Below are 15,287 nucleotides of genomic sequence, written 5' to 3'. Positions count from 1 at the left end.
AGAGTAATCTTTAGCATTATTTTTCATTCTTTATATCCCTTATTAAAGTAAATGGCACAAAATAAGACATTTAAGTAACGGAGACTCATCATCACCACCATTCTTCTATTTTGTCTGTCATTTTCACATTTCCAACAAGAAGAGTAATTATAACAGATATAGAAGCAGGCAAGATGAAAACATTTAGGAGAATGGGATTAAATGAAATCTTGGAAAATGGTCCTGTCACTGGTATGGTGATGATTAGAAGGAAAAAGACCATCTTAAAAGTATTGCAATCAAGTCTGTCCCTTTCCTCTTCTTCCTCCACACACAAAGGTTATAGGGTCCATATTATTTGAAAGGTATCCAACTGTACCAAGTCCTAAAATTTTATAGAGAAGTTTAGAAATTTTTACTATATAATGCTTCCATTATTAATTACATAGAAAGAATAAGAGTATGTAATCAATGCATGCATGCATTCTACAAATATTGAAAATACTATGTGTCTCTTTCAGACTCAAGTCCAAAGGAATTCAGATGTGTGAACAAATGGCTTTTATCTGGCTAGACCTGTCTTTGGACTTTTGTCAGGTAGTGGTTATGGAGGAAGGTAGTGGTGTACATGGTGGAGAAGGTGAGAAAGTTAAGTGATGAAGATGGTGGTGTGTGTATTTAGTGAGGGTAGAGGTGGTATACTTGGGGCAATAGAAAAGAAAGGTAAATAATGTTGGAAAGTTTGAACTAGTTGATTACCACTGGCTGACTGATCCTGCTGACTATAGTAATAACTACCTTTGAAATAGCTACTTTCTTTTGCATGGTTCTCAAATCAGTGTACCAAGGTGGAGATAGATGGAGCAAAGAGGTATGATAGTCAGGTTACAATGTTTAAGTGAGTTCTCCCACAATAGATCCATGTGGTGAACTCCCACCAGAAGCCAGGTGTGTGAGATCAAGCATGTGGAGGAAGGGTTAGCAATGTGTCAGAGATAATGACATTTTATCTTAGCATTGATCCAGGGTGAACCAACACCTGCATTTCACCTAAAATTTTTTGTTTCTATTGATTTTTTTTCTATTGATTTTTTTTTTGGTAAATTTGCCCCAAATGTTTTTTCTCTATCCATTTTTTGGTTAGAGAAGTCTATAGTAATCAGCGTGAAAAAACAAGGCACCAGTTAATAATGATGGATTTTGTGAGTACTCATGAAGCCAAATACTAACAGGAGAATTCCCAGGAAATGTTCCTGAATTCTTTACTCAATCCAGCTAGTCACTGGTACCAAAGGCATCATTAAAAGGAATGCAGTAAACCAAGAGCCAAAGTCCAAAATGTAAGGAGAAATCTAAGTAGAACAAGTTTTGAAACATGTAAGAACATCTTTGAGATATCACTGAAATGATATCACTTTGTTTCGGTCATGAGTGGGTTCCCTGCGAGCATGTCAAGAACCTATGAACTGGGACTTCAGATGTGTGATTTGGCTCTGAGCCGCCTTTACTGTGATGTGTAATCATCCTACCAGCTCCATATACTAGAATTATTTAATTGTGGGTTTTAATAACACCAGATAAAATAGATTTGGGACAATTAATTACACACTTAATTTTAAACCTCTAAACTGCTAATTAAGACTCTTAAAGAGGGTACATTCAGATTAAAATGATCCAGTTTGACTTCACAGCATGGTCACCCTGATCATTATAGGCTCCCCACCCACCAGTGTATATGATCTGGTTGACCATGTGAGAAATAAATTCAAACCAACAGATATATAATAATCATTCTTTTTATAAGAAAAGCATGACATGTGAGTTGTTTATTCTAATAATCCTAGCCCTAAGTGCACAAAATAGTGAATTCTTCCCTATATTTAAAAAAAATTAAGAAGAAATGGTACCAGATACCCAGGAGTTTCAATATCTAGGTTAAAATAGCTGGCTTCATATGAACAAAATACTTCCAGTGCCCTTCTAAGAACATCACTCTTTATTTCATAACTAAAGTTTGCTCACATTTTTAAAATTATAATTTATATTATAGTCTTCATAAACTGAATTCCACCCCCTCCATCAAACAAAACAGAACAAAACAAAATTTAAAAAGTATTTATTCATAAGGATGAATTGGCTGTAGTACAGAAAGTAATTTTAATATACTTTTTATCTTCCTATTCTGATTTCTATCCTGTTTACTCATCTTATTTCCTATAAGGCCCTGAACACCCCTTGCTCTCCCTGACACCATTTTATTTTACCTGATTTTGCTAAATATTCTTTTTCCTTCCCAGCTGAAGGCAATGGTCTTTGCTAACCACATATTAATTCACAACTACAATGAAGCCTGCATTAAGCCTAACATGGCTGACTGAAGGTCCCCATCAACTAAGTGTCACTCAAGTCAGAGCCGATGAGGCCTGACGTCTCTGGGACATTGTCTACATCTCCAACTCCAGGTAAACAGAATCCCCAAGTTGCTTACTAACATCTAGGCCAAATAAGCAGAATCATCCAGGTCAGCTAACAACACAAAACAGAAGGCAGAGCAATCACCCTGCGCTCAATACAGCAAGGCTATCTCTTGATCAGCACCTGAGCTGTGAATATGGGCTGTATAAAGACAATGAACATAATCATGAAAATAAAGAGAAGGGCAATATGGGACTTTACTTTGCATCATTGCTATATTTGAAAAAAATATATGACCCTTTTAGTGTCTTTTTCTTTTCAGTCTGATATAAAATTATCATATTTAATCAATGAATGTTTATTATGTATCTTTCCAAAATCCAAAAGTAAGCGATGAGTGGGGTCCAAAGGGATACCTAGTCTTCACCATTAGAGTGATTTTTATCAAAACACAAGAGTCCAGGGCCAGATGGTTTCCAAGGGGAACTCTATCAAACATTTAAAGAAGAAACAATACCTATTCTACTAAAGCTGTTCCAAAAGATAGAAAGGGATGGAATACTTCCAAACTCATTCTATGAGGCCAGCATCACCTTAATTCCAAAACCAGACAAAGACCCTACCAAAAAGGAGAATTATAGACCAATATCCCTGATGAACATGGATGCAGAAATTCTAAACAAGATATTAGCCAATAGAGTGATTTTTATAGGGTCATTTGAGAACTGAACACAATAAATCAACATTTATTGAACCAATATTTAAAGCAAATTCTGTATGAAGTTAATGAACCTCTTCAAAGATGTGTTTGATTTTCTATTTTAACATTTGATAAGGATATAATGACCTTTTCCTATAGGACCAAAGTGAAGTTTATCTAGGATGAATTGTTCTTTCTTTAGAGCCACACTATAGACAAATAGAGTTAATTTATTTTTTTTAAATAGGGGGAAAAATTTGCCATTACTATTTCATGGGGTAATTAAACATTCTAAACCCTAAAATCTAGAATCCTGACTTAATTAGGTTATGGGGTTGGATTCAGTTATTTGAAAGTGCAACTACATTGATATAAATGGCATACATGCACCTCAGTCTTCTTTTGTATGTAAAGATTTTCTCCTTGCCTTTCTCCCACCCTCCATTCTTTCAACAGCAAATTGCTGAGCTCTAAACACCAGAATTTCAAGTAGGGATGAGATATGTGGTTTCTACCAGGAATGCATGGCTTACTGGAGATAGGCAAGTAAACCAGAACTGAAAGCATACTGTTTAACATGCTACCCAAAAGAAGGATTATACAAGGTTCTGGGAAACATGTAGCAAGACACCACTGTTCAATTGTTGAGTCCTGAATAACTGTTGAGAGGAGATAATGCTTGAATTGATTCTTGAAGTTAAATGGATTTAGCCAGTAAGAGGAGAGAAACAGCTTGGAAGTATGATTACTAGTAGCTGAAACCTAACACAGTTTGATAATAACTACTTAGGCTACTTACCTTTCACCATAAGTGATGCTGAGCTCATCCAGAACCCCATTGAGTTTAACTTGAAGTTCTTTTAGAATAGTACTAGCTTCAGGGTCTAGCTGCAGAGAGACCATAAACAATATTACTTTGGAGTTCTGAGAAAGCATGTTTTTGTTTCTCTTACAGGCAATTTGCTTGTTATAAGGCAAACTTCAAACAACACAACACACACATCCTCTTTCTTTTCCTTTTTTATAACCTCTGACTTCAAGTGCAAAATCTAGGAAATTCTAAATATATATGAAAAAATTGATTGAAATGCATGGCATGCATACAAATAAGAGCTAGGTAGCAAAGCCTTTGTTGGTTACAGCAATGGGATGCAAGGCATGACAAGATAATCTCCAGAACATGGTAACTTTATAACCTCAAAAATATATCATGTTATACATTAGTTGAATACGTATGTTGCTTCAAAATTTCAATCTTTAATATCCCTGTAAATAAACAAGCCTATTGAAAATTCAAATCAGTAAGATAAATTAATTTTGAGTAATGCATTGTAGCCTATTTGAAGGTATTTTTATCTTTTTCTAATTGTGGAATTAAAAGAATAGGGAAAATAATTTATCCAAGCACTCCAATGTTTCTATGAGGTGATAGGCCTGACTTTTCTTCCTAGATGCCATTTTGCAGCTCAGAGTTCAAGATCCAATGTTTATGATCTTATTTTCATTTTTCTTTAAGTATTCAAATATTTATAAATTGAAGTTAAGCTACTGACCAAATTTGGGTCAAAAGAAAAATAATTAAATTAAGATAACTTATATTCAAAGTTTGCTTTTCCAATGCAAGCTTTATTTATTTATTAAATATTTTATTTATTTATTCATGAGAGATATATATATAGAGAGAGAAGCAGAGAGACAGGCAGAGGGAGAAGCAGGCCCCATGCAGGAAGCCCAACGCAGGACTCGATTCTGGGTCTCCAGGATCACTCCCTGGGCTGAAGGTGGTGCTAAACCACTGAGCCACCCAGGCTGCCTCCAATGCAAACTTTAAAAGTCAACTATTCTTTTTATTTGGTTGTATTTCTGAAAATGTTAACTATTACCATAAAATCTATACTATACATAAACATAAACAAATACATCAACCTATTATATGACACAATATTTTCTGTAATTAAAGTTCAGGGTCAACACAAGCTTTATTAGCATTTTTGAAACTTACTCTGTTCATTATGTTTTTTTGCAAGCCAATTTTCAGAAAAGAATGACTTGTAATAGATATACTGCCTCAAGTTGATAGGAATTCATGTAATCTAGAATATTCTCTGAAATTTAAGTCAACCTTCCTTTGAATCTTTAGAAATTAGTTTCCTGCCATTAGTATCTATAATTCTTACACAAGCTGATCTACTATTGAAAAGCAGGAATAGGATAAAAGTAACTTTTGGGAGTAAAACAAATTAAAGGAGAACTTAGTGTAAAAAGGAGAACCCAAGAAAGACACCAGAAAATACAGGATCCAATATCAATATCAATTTAAACTCCTGGGAGTCAGGAGTCCTCGCCATTAAGTACTATAATGTTTCAAGAGCATTTTCCAGTACTAAGAAATTGTTAGAGAGAAATATATATCTCAACATGCTGGGTAGCTCTGGCTTGTATTAACATGACTAAAAGTACTTGAATGGAAATAAATTTCATTTGGTATATCTGACTATTGATATTAGATCAATCCTTGATGTTAACTTTGACTCAAATTCTGGTGGTTTCAGCATTAGTTTTTGCTGCCCTTCTATAGAGCCAATGTAATTCTTCCAGACTTTATCTTTTTTCTGTCCCTATCAACAGACAGGCTCATGGCTCTTACCCACAGACACATGAGCTAGTATAGCAAATATAAATTTCTCTAGGAGTTGGAAAAATGGAATATCCTTGAGTCTCATGCTTTCTGAGAGTTCCATTAAACTATAGCTGATTATAAAGCAATGATTCAGAAAGACAATTACTTATTTTTTTAAAAAGACACTAATAGGCATTAAAGTGCAAATATCCTAATAAACCACAACTCCTCAAACTTTAACCAAGAAAATATTTGTGAATTGCCTGTCCAAATCTTAGGGAACAATGCAGGCTGAATTTTTTTATTATATTTTTTGCCATCGACCTAATACCAATTTTAACCTGATTTCATTTGGATAAGATGGCTGGGGAATGGCAATGATAAAGAAGCCCCTCTCTGGTTTTCTTCAGGCTCCCCACTCTTTGATAAGCCACTTGGGGTGATAGGTGGTAGTTCCCTACCTACACACCTGCCACTTCCCAGGAAATGGCAGTGAGAGGAGAATTTTCTTCAGGAAATGGGGTTGCTTCTTATTTAAAATGTGTATTTTTGTCTTCATATTAGTTTGTTATACATATTGAAGTTTTTTTCACCTGCTAAGATAATGACTTTAAAGTCATATACAGTGGTTAGATAGGTCAGTTGGATAAAATTATGCTATTTTCTCAAAAATTATTTTAGTCCACCTTTGGTATTTTGTGAATGGAAATTTCTTATCAAATAATTGGCTGTTGCTTGAATAAATGAAACTGTCAAATCTTTTTTTTTTTTTTTTTGAAACTGTCAAATCTATAGCAATTTAAATATTGGATGACAGTTTTCATTTCCTGACGGAAGCTTAAATTTCTAAGTGGGTGCAGACAAATGCCTCTGTCATGTAACCAGGCAAAAGAAGAAAAGGTTTAGTTTAAGTACTTGATGTTTATCTGATCCAAATCATGCCATTAAAACAGAAACAGTAATTATGAGGCTCAATTACCAGTCTTTTTAATAATAATTATCATAAATATCATATTCATCCAGCTTTAAAACAATCCCTTTAGGCAGAAAATTAACCATTTCTTGAGTTCTGCATTTTTTTATGTGCCCATATTGAAGAAATTTTCTTTACTACCACAAACTTCCTCAAGTTTATATGGAATAACAACTTGGGCTTTCAGCCTTTATTGCTTAAATTACCAATAGTACATCTTAAAAATTATTGGCTACTTTGAAAAGGTAATAGATGACAGGAAAATTGTCTTTTAAAGGAAAAGTAGAAGTGGGCCTTAAGGAAATATATCAGTTGTGAATTTTTCCCCCCAAGATTTAAAATTTAGCCTGTTCTAACATCGATATGACATCAAATATCAAAAATAACTTGCATTTTTGTATTGTTATTATTAAAAACAAAAAAAGAAAGAAATGAAGCATTCAAAAGTCACAGTTAATAAATTTATTCTAATTGGAAACTGAATTATCATGTGTACCTAAGCAACTTGGCTGGCAAAAAATAAACAATAAATGGCTCCATAGATCGAGAAAAATTTAAGAATACAGAGTCAAATTCTGAATTTATGGTAAAGCTTTCAAAACTGATCTTACCCACACTCCATGAAAGGTTTTAGAATTCCAAAATCAAGGCTGGCAAAGTGTGGTTCTAATGATCAGAATGAACCATAGTCATACATAGGTACCATCTGGACTTTTTACACCACTGTGATATTTTACACCACTGAGCTGTGATAATATAAATAACCTGTCTGGAAGAGATAGCTAGCATGCAAGTTATCTTTTAAGTTCTTCTTCCTTAAGGCCCACTTCTACTTTTCCTTTAAAAGACAATTTACTTATCACCTCAATTCTCCCCCCTCCCCATGTTTCTGGCCCCACACAGTTAGGAGCTTGTACTAATTGTGCTATTTACTGCAAGGGTCTATAAAACTCTCTCTTTAAATTGTTCTCCTTTTAATCTGTCTGTTCCACTGAAATCTATCTTACCTAGCTGTCCATTCTGGGTGTCTGCTGCCGCATGCCTAGGCATTTACTAAGTATTTGAGGCAGGAGGTGAGGGCAGAAAGAAGCATGAAAATTTTCCCTCAAAGGAAATCCTGATATGCAGAGTCCTCCTTCTCCTTGGAGTGATAATTTGCATTGACTATTAATAGAATACTTCTGCATTTGAAATCTCTCATTCCTTAGCAACCATATATTCTGGAGTTACAAACTTAGTCATGATTTCAAATTTTTATCTCATTGTCAGACCATGTCAGATTATGCCCTGATATTCGTTTGGTTCCAAAAATATGGTTACCATACCCACTCTGTATGTTTTGTTTGTTTTTTCATTTTTCACCAGCAATAGATTCTTTCCCTAAGGGATGTGAAGGGAGTACATGTTATTTCACCCTTTTAAAATGGCAATTGTTAACCCAACTATCAGGCACTTGCTGGAGATAGAGTCAGTTGAAGGTGGCATTTAAACCCTTTCAAGAGCTCAATACCTACTCTTGAAAAATAAAGGCTTCATGGGAAGAAATTTTGTGTTTTATTCTTTTTCTCCATTGTTTATTACTATCTAATTTCTTTTCTGTTCTTTTCAGTCTACTAGGCTATTTTTCCTCCTGTTCAGCTCATCAGTATTAAAGTTCCATTATTTGCTTAGCTGAGTAAGTGCCAATTGGGGAGGATGATTATTCTGTGGTCCTCATCTACACAGGGTCCAATATTTGATTGTTAGACTGGTGGATTTCATACCTTGAAGATTTTTGCAGAAAAAATCCTCTAATAAATGTAAATTTCATAACTCTTTCTATGAAAAAAGAAAGTCTCATTTCTAAGAAAAGCATTGTTCAACTTGGTTGCTTCTTTTAGATTTTGTTCCATCAAATATCCCTTTCTGTCTTCTGTCTCTCCATCATTATCTTCTTTACCCCATCCTATATATGTGCTCAAACAACATTTTGTTTAAAAAAATGGAACAAATGGAAGAAAAAAAGTCCAAGTATTTGGTACTATCTTCTCATCACCATCATGCTAATATTTTTTTCTTTTCTTGACCATCAAACTATTTACAACATAAAAGTAAGAATTATTACCTCATTTCTTAAATATGCATCACCTCTAGTATAGTTGCTGCTCTGGGTACTCCACGGAAATGTTCACATATAGATCAGCAGTGATTTCTTAAATGTGATCTCCAATAACTTTATTCAACATACTCATCCTGCATTCACTGTTGCTTTCTCCAGAGACTACCTTCTCCTAGCTCTCCTATTTTTCTGCCTATCATCTGTCTCATTTGCTGACTTCCCTTCCTCTGTATACTCCTTAGATCTTAATTGATGTCCATTTTTCTCTTCCTCATCTTTTTTTCACTCTATCCTATCTTCTTGAGCAATCACATCCATGCCTATGTCTTTAACTCCCACCCCTACACTAATGACCCCCTGAATCAATATCTATAGCTTTAACAAGATGCCTGAGCATCATGTCTATATTCTCATAATATGCCTATGTTTATATTCTCATAATGTGCCTATTGGCCTTTTCTACTTGGATGATCTAAATGTCAACATATCAAAAAGTGAACTTATTACCTGCTCATCTTTATATCCCTGACTTGATTGCTAGCATACAGTTGCTTAAGGCAGAAATATGAAAATCATCTTTGACTCCTCTTTGCCTTCTACCTTGGATTCTATCCATTTACTTGGATACCAAATATGATTGATAATATCTCTGAAATATTTTCTCCATCTGTCCTATCCTCTTCAATTTCGGATGCAGAATTATTTTCATTTAGACTATAATGCAAGCATCTCAAAGTTGTGTTCTTATTCCCTCTTCTATTTTATTCTCCTGCCATTCCTAAAGTTGTTTTAATAAAGGCTAAACTTACTGACCCTGCTAGTTGGTTTTCAACAAGGGAAATGCTTCAAGTAATTTATGGTAAGCTTATCTGGGCTATTCTTTTGTTTGTTTGTTTTGTTTTTTAAATATCACTTCTCTCCAACCTTCTATTTAACCAAAATTTATCCATCCTAAAATGGCTAGCTCAACTTAAAATATATGATTGAGAAATCACTGAACATTCCCTAGTGAATCCAGTAGGAAATTGCTCTCCTTGAAATGCCCTAATTCACTTTGTGCAGCTATGGCATCCAACATGGGTACTGTGATATGTTGTCTGAAATTTAAAAACATATAGGTCTTCTGCATTACAAAAATAAAAATCCGTCCTAGCTCCACCAATGCTACCCTGTCATTTGTTTCCTGTTTTAGTCCTCTTGAAGAGACCTTCCCTAACAATTCACAAAACCATTTTAAGAGATAGACTATGACACTTTCTTTATGCCGTTCGGATTTGCATGAACTGTTATGCTCAAGTATCAGTTATATAAATTCATGCTTCTAACTTCTGGCTTCAAAAGCTGAACATCAGCAGCTGTCTCTCATCCTAATTAAGGAGAGTATGCAGTAAATCCAACTGTCATTGTGCTTCAAATCAACTAAAATGCCTTTGAGATATGTTAAGTTCCGTTCTTCAGCCTAGACAACTGAAAGGGGGGGAAAGGGCTTTTCTTCTCTGTACTTTTAAAAAAATTATACCTTCAAACCTTATATGAGTGACATGACATCTTTCCTCTTACTTTAAACAGGTTTTTTTCCTTCTCACCTACAACACATAGACTAGACCTTTACTCTGTGGATTGCTAACAAGGTTGTTGTCCTTATAACCAGAGTTTTGGAATTAGAATGAACTTCAGAAATCATACAGTACCATTTCCTCTTTCTTAAAAGTGGGAAAACCAAGGCCTAGACCATGTGCCATGCTCCCTGACATATCTGGGGGACACATGAGGATGGAGAAGCAGCTAAGAAGTTATTTTTTTAAGGAAAATCTCATCTGAAAATCTTCATTAAAAAATAAGTTCAATATCTTGACTGAGAAGGAAATTTGGGCTTATTTAGCTCCATCTGTTGACTGACTAACCATGAAACTAACAGAGTAGGATTAAGGAGAAGAAACAAGGCACATAATTTAATTCAGAATTTATTCTGTAAAAATTGCCTTTATGCCCTGTCTCAGTCTGTCTTTCCAACTCTGCTGTTCACACTACTGCATCCATCTACTGCTGGGTGATGTGAATATAGTCTGTTCAATAAGCTGAACTAAGTACCTGTTGAACATTAATCCATGGGGACATAATTCATCAGTGAGCCATTTGCATGAGATGCCTGCAGGCTCCTCAATCAAGTAGAAGAAGGAGTCAGGCTGGATTAGAGAAGTTTGCCTGGTTACATTGATTTATGGTTTGTGAAGGCAGGTATAAACAATCGAGGAGGATCACAAAACAGTAAAATAGATCTATTATGGAAAATGGTAGTTAAATTCTTTTTTTCCTCCCTCCTGGCTGTGGCTTGTATTCTCTCAAGTTTTTGTAAGGTTCAGAGAAAGGTTAGTTTCAAAAGAGACTTGATGGCACAAGAGTGACCCTGTGATCTCCTGGGAATGCTCCAGGCAATGTAGTTGACCAGCAGCACCTGCTTGAGTCTTTATTTCATCCTGACCTGGGTCACCCGCTCAGAAACTTCTCAGCCTCCTAGCTAGCACCTTTTCTTAATTTCACAAGCTTAGCACTTAGCTGAGCTTTCTGTGGTGTTAGCGCTAAATTCATAATCATATTTATTAAATTACCTCAATGCAATTTTCCCGACTGGGCTTCATTATTCTTTCGATTTTATACTAAGTCCGATTTGTTAACTATAATTGTAGAGATGGCTCAGAGGAAAAAGAAACCCTGCAAGAGCTGCATGCTGCCAAAATGAAAGGCCACTGCCTCAAACATTCAGTTCTCCTTGTTATCTACTGCCATATCTAAAAATAGCTGCTTGCTTCTACTGAATTCATCCAAATGACATCCCACCTTTAAGCTCTATTTACACATTAAAAAGCTAGAGGTTTCAGTTTATGTTTTCAATTGTTGCAGGGTGAGACATAACAATTACAACTTTCATTTAAGAGATATTTTCAAATTTAGAAAGTGTTGGGGGGGTTCCATTCCCAAACCTTATTACTTTAATTGTTCTGACTCCATTAATAAACCTCCTAACTCAATGCCTGCTGCTCTACAGATCCAGTAAATATAACTGGCAACAATAGACTCTTCTATTAAATAGAAAAAAACTTTGCAAATTGCCTTCAGAAACAATTTTAGAACTAAAAGGAAGATATAACTAGTTTAAATTGTCTATTTTATTATCTAAGACATCTAATATTTTATACTTTGCTTTGTGATTGCTGAAAAAGAGATTGATTCTCATTAATGTATTAACTTGTGAGTTATATCTCTATGTACATTAAAAAGAAAAGGTGAAGACAGATCAGAAACCTGAACATAAAGCTCAGCTTCCATACACCACCACAACCTTTTGATAAAATTATACATAAAACACAAGCATAAAGTCTAGAATGTTAAAAAAATATTTATCACTAGAAATTGGTCACCTATATTTCTGGATTACTACATTCCGTAATACAATAGTACATTTGCCTGTACTACAGCATGCTGTCTCAAAGTCCATTAAAACACATTGAATCCTTTGTGTTCTCCAGATTAAAACATATCAAGCAGATTGGTTAAACGTGTTGCACAGATAAGACAAAGGGGCATTCTGAGACATATCCTAATTACCTAGTTGCTGTCCTAAAAGCAAAGAGGGGTAACCCTCAGAATGTGGTCTCTTGAGCAGTTGATCAGTATCAGCTGGGAATTTGTTCAGAATGCAAATCATCAGGCCCTTCCCAAGACCAAAAAGTCTAGGGATGGAATTCAGCAATGTGTGTTTTAATCAGCTACCCAGGTAGTTCTGATGCATACCGAAGTTCGAGAACTACTAGCATAAAGTATTATTTCCTTTAAACAAGTGTTCTTCAATCCCCTGTTGCCAGCAAGTATAAAGTTAAAAGGATAATGCTAAGTAAAATATAATAGGGGTCAACTTCTGTTCTCTCTGGTAAGGATTTGCTTAGCTGAAGACTAAGTCCTTACAGCTAATAGGTTTTACAGTGAATTTCAATCAGTTACATGTGTACACTTTTGGGTCAGATGCAGTTTCTAACTCTTCAAATTCAACATTAAAAAATGAAAAGAGGATATAGACAATGCTCTTCTACTCATTAAAATATACACATATTTAGGATAGATGAGGTTATTTTCCAGAATTCTTGGTCAGCCCTGTTCAGGAAAGTTTATGACAATGAAATCAGTCAAGATTCAATTCTTTTTGAGATGTACCAATAAAAATAATATTACCATTATATCTAATTAGTTTGCTTTGTGGCCAGCAGAATATGAGAATTTAGCTAAGCAAACAAATGCCTCCATTTCCCCTAAATGTCTTAATGATGGTTAACTTTTAGCATCTGGAGTACTGTCAGTAAGTTAGCAGAGTTATTGATAATTATGGATTCTACTATTCAGGATGTTTGTACCAATGCAATATTATGAAGGAGTAATGCCTCTTCTGCTTACACAGCACAGTCAGAATTATTTTAAATAAATTACTACAAACTCTCCAGAGCTTCATAACCAGCATCTCATGACTTCCTGAAATGAAATTAAATTTTGGATTATCTGATTTTCTTTTTCATGTACTTGTATAAATTAGATTGCAGATCAAGGAAATGCAACTGAGTCCTTTTCATAGGCTGTAGTAATACATTTTTATGAAAAAATGAATACAGTGTATATATTTGTTTGCAATGTTTTACACTGAATCATACTAAGTTATACTGAATTTAACAAACTATTGAAATAATGTAAGCCAAAGTATATCTGTTTCACTTTTGAGGTATTTGAGCTGTTTTAGGATGATAAAATGATCATTCACTAATGATGAAAATTATTACCTGGCATCCTGACAATCACCTTGTTGCTACTTTGTCATAAGGGGAACAGTAATGCAGTATGGGGATAGAGGTGCACATATTTTAACTTCTAGCACAAGTCAACCCATACTGTGGATTGGCTACTTTATCTATTTTAGTGTATCCCAAAACAATATGCACATGAAAAATCACATGAGATGCTTTTTTTCCAACACAGACTCTGGCCTTAATTTCTAAGGTTATGTTTGCTTCATGGCTTGTGTGACTTATTATGTTTTTTATATTCTTTATAGTAATCAGAGTGTTGTTATGCCAAAACATGCTCTTAATTTTTATGCAAGGAATTATGTTGGAAAGTCACAATATAGGAGAAGATACTTAGTGATTTGATCTTCCCTTTTCTTTCTAAATAGGTGCTAGATTAAGAAAAAGAAGAAGAAGAAGAAGTGCCCAGATGGTTTCCAGGATATTGTGCATGCAGTTAGTAACAGTGTCTGCTCAAACACTGTTTTTTATTGAAGCCATTGAGGGCAAACAGCATCATCCCTGGACTGTCAAAGTGTTAGGCCAACTTGGACTCCAGAAAGAGAGTAGGTTTTTTTTTTTTCCCCACCTAAAGAAAAGGCTTTAAAAATTATTTCTGTTTCCAGAGGGAAAAGAGGCTGATCCTATAAGGAGAGAACAGCTGGCCCAACAGTGGTGGGTTCAAGCAGCAGAGAGCTACAGCATCATGCAACCGGCCTGCAAGTGGTCAGCACTCTGCAGACAGTATGAGAGGCAAGCCATGCTGCTGTTAGGAGCCAACTGATAAATACATAGCATCAAAAACTATTTGGAGCAAGTACTCAAGCAATTAATCATTTGCTAATTAAATTTTTGTAGCAAGAAGTGCATATCCTAGCACAGGTGATAGGGGACAAAAATATAAGAAACTGAAGAACTAGACTGGGAAGCTTTCCTCAACAATACCAGTCAAGGTTTTATAGCCTGTTCCATTGGGAGAGAAGAACTGGTTCTTCTACACTCCCTTTAAAGACCATCGCACATGCCTGCATTAAGTCCCTATAAACTTCTCATGTCAAAGGGTAAATTCTGTCATTCTCAATAAAATGCTTTTTCATCTTTATAAAAGCCTCAAGTTAGGGAACTCACATAGATAGTGTCATACATACATAACTGGATTGGAAAGGCTCAGCCTATTATTTTGAGATTCTGGGGCCTGGAGGAAGGTGAATGTAGCAACTCTAACATAAATCTCTATTAATCACAGTTCTTTCTCTATGGAGGCTGACTGAGACACCCAGACTTGGGTTCAGGTCTTGCTTCCTCCTGCTGTTTCATCAATCCCCATGCCAGGGCTGACTGGGCCTGCCAAACACTTTTCTGATAACACATGATGAGGCAAAAGTAGAAAATAATCAGATAAAAGAAACTGTGCATAGAAAGGAAACAGAATATCAAAAGATGATAAAGAGGGAAGGGATGTAGAAGATTCAAAAGCAGGGAAAGAAAGGAGCTAGGGTCTATGCTGTCCCCTAACAAATTACATTGTTAGAAACTGGACATTCATTGCATTGATTGAATTGAGTTTTCCCTTTAAATTATGTAGAAGGAATTTAGCAACTGATCCTGCAAGAATCATAAGGGGAGAAGGCATCCATGTCAGTATTTCTTCATTACTTTCTCCAGAAAGAAGTTCT

At 35.1% G+C, this 15,287-nt stretch overlaps 1 protein-coding gene across 7 annotated transcripts in view; it reads right to left on the bottom strand.

The window, feature by feature from the left end:
* The window catches only part of UNC13C (unc-13 homolog C), a 586,284-nt gene that overhangs the window by 98,415 nt on the left and 472,582 nt on the right, over positions 1-15,287 (bottom strand). For all 7 annotated transcript variants that reach the window (XM_077881171.1, XM_077881173.1, XM_077881169.1 and 4 more), the window contains one exon: positions 3,894-3,982. In XM_077881171.1, coding sequence (XP_077737297.1) covers positions 3,894-3,982 — 89 coding nt within the window. The remainder of the gene's footprint in view (positions 1-3,893; positions 3,983-15,287) is intronic.

The sequence above is a fragment of the Canis aureus genome, chromosome 32 (genome assembly GCF_053574225.1).
Source record: "Canis aureus isolate CA01 chromosome 32, VMU_Caureus_v.1.0, whole genome shotgun sequence".
Lineage (NCBI taxonomy): Eukaryota > Metazoa > Chordata > Mammalia > Carnivora > Canidae > Canis > Canis aureus.
The sequence above is the reverse complement of the archived record's forward strand: the minus strand, read 5'-3'. Positions and strand labels throughout refer to the sequence as shown.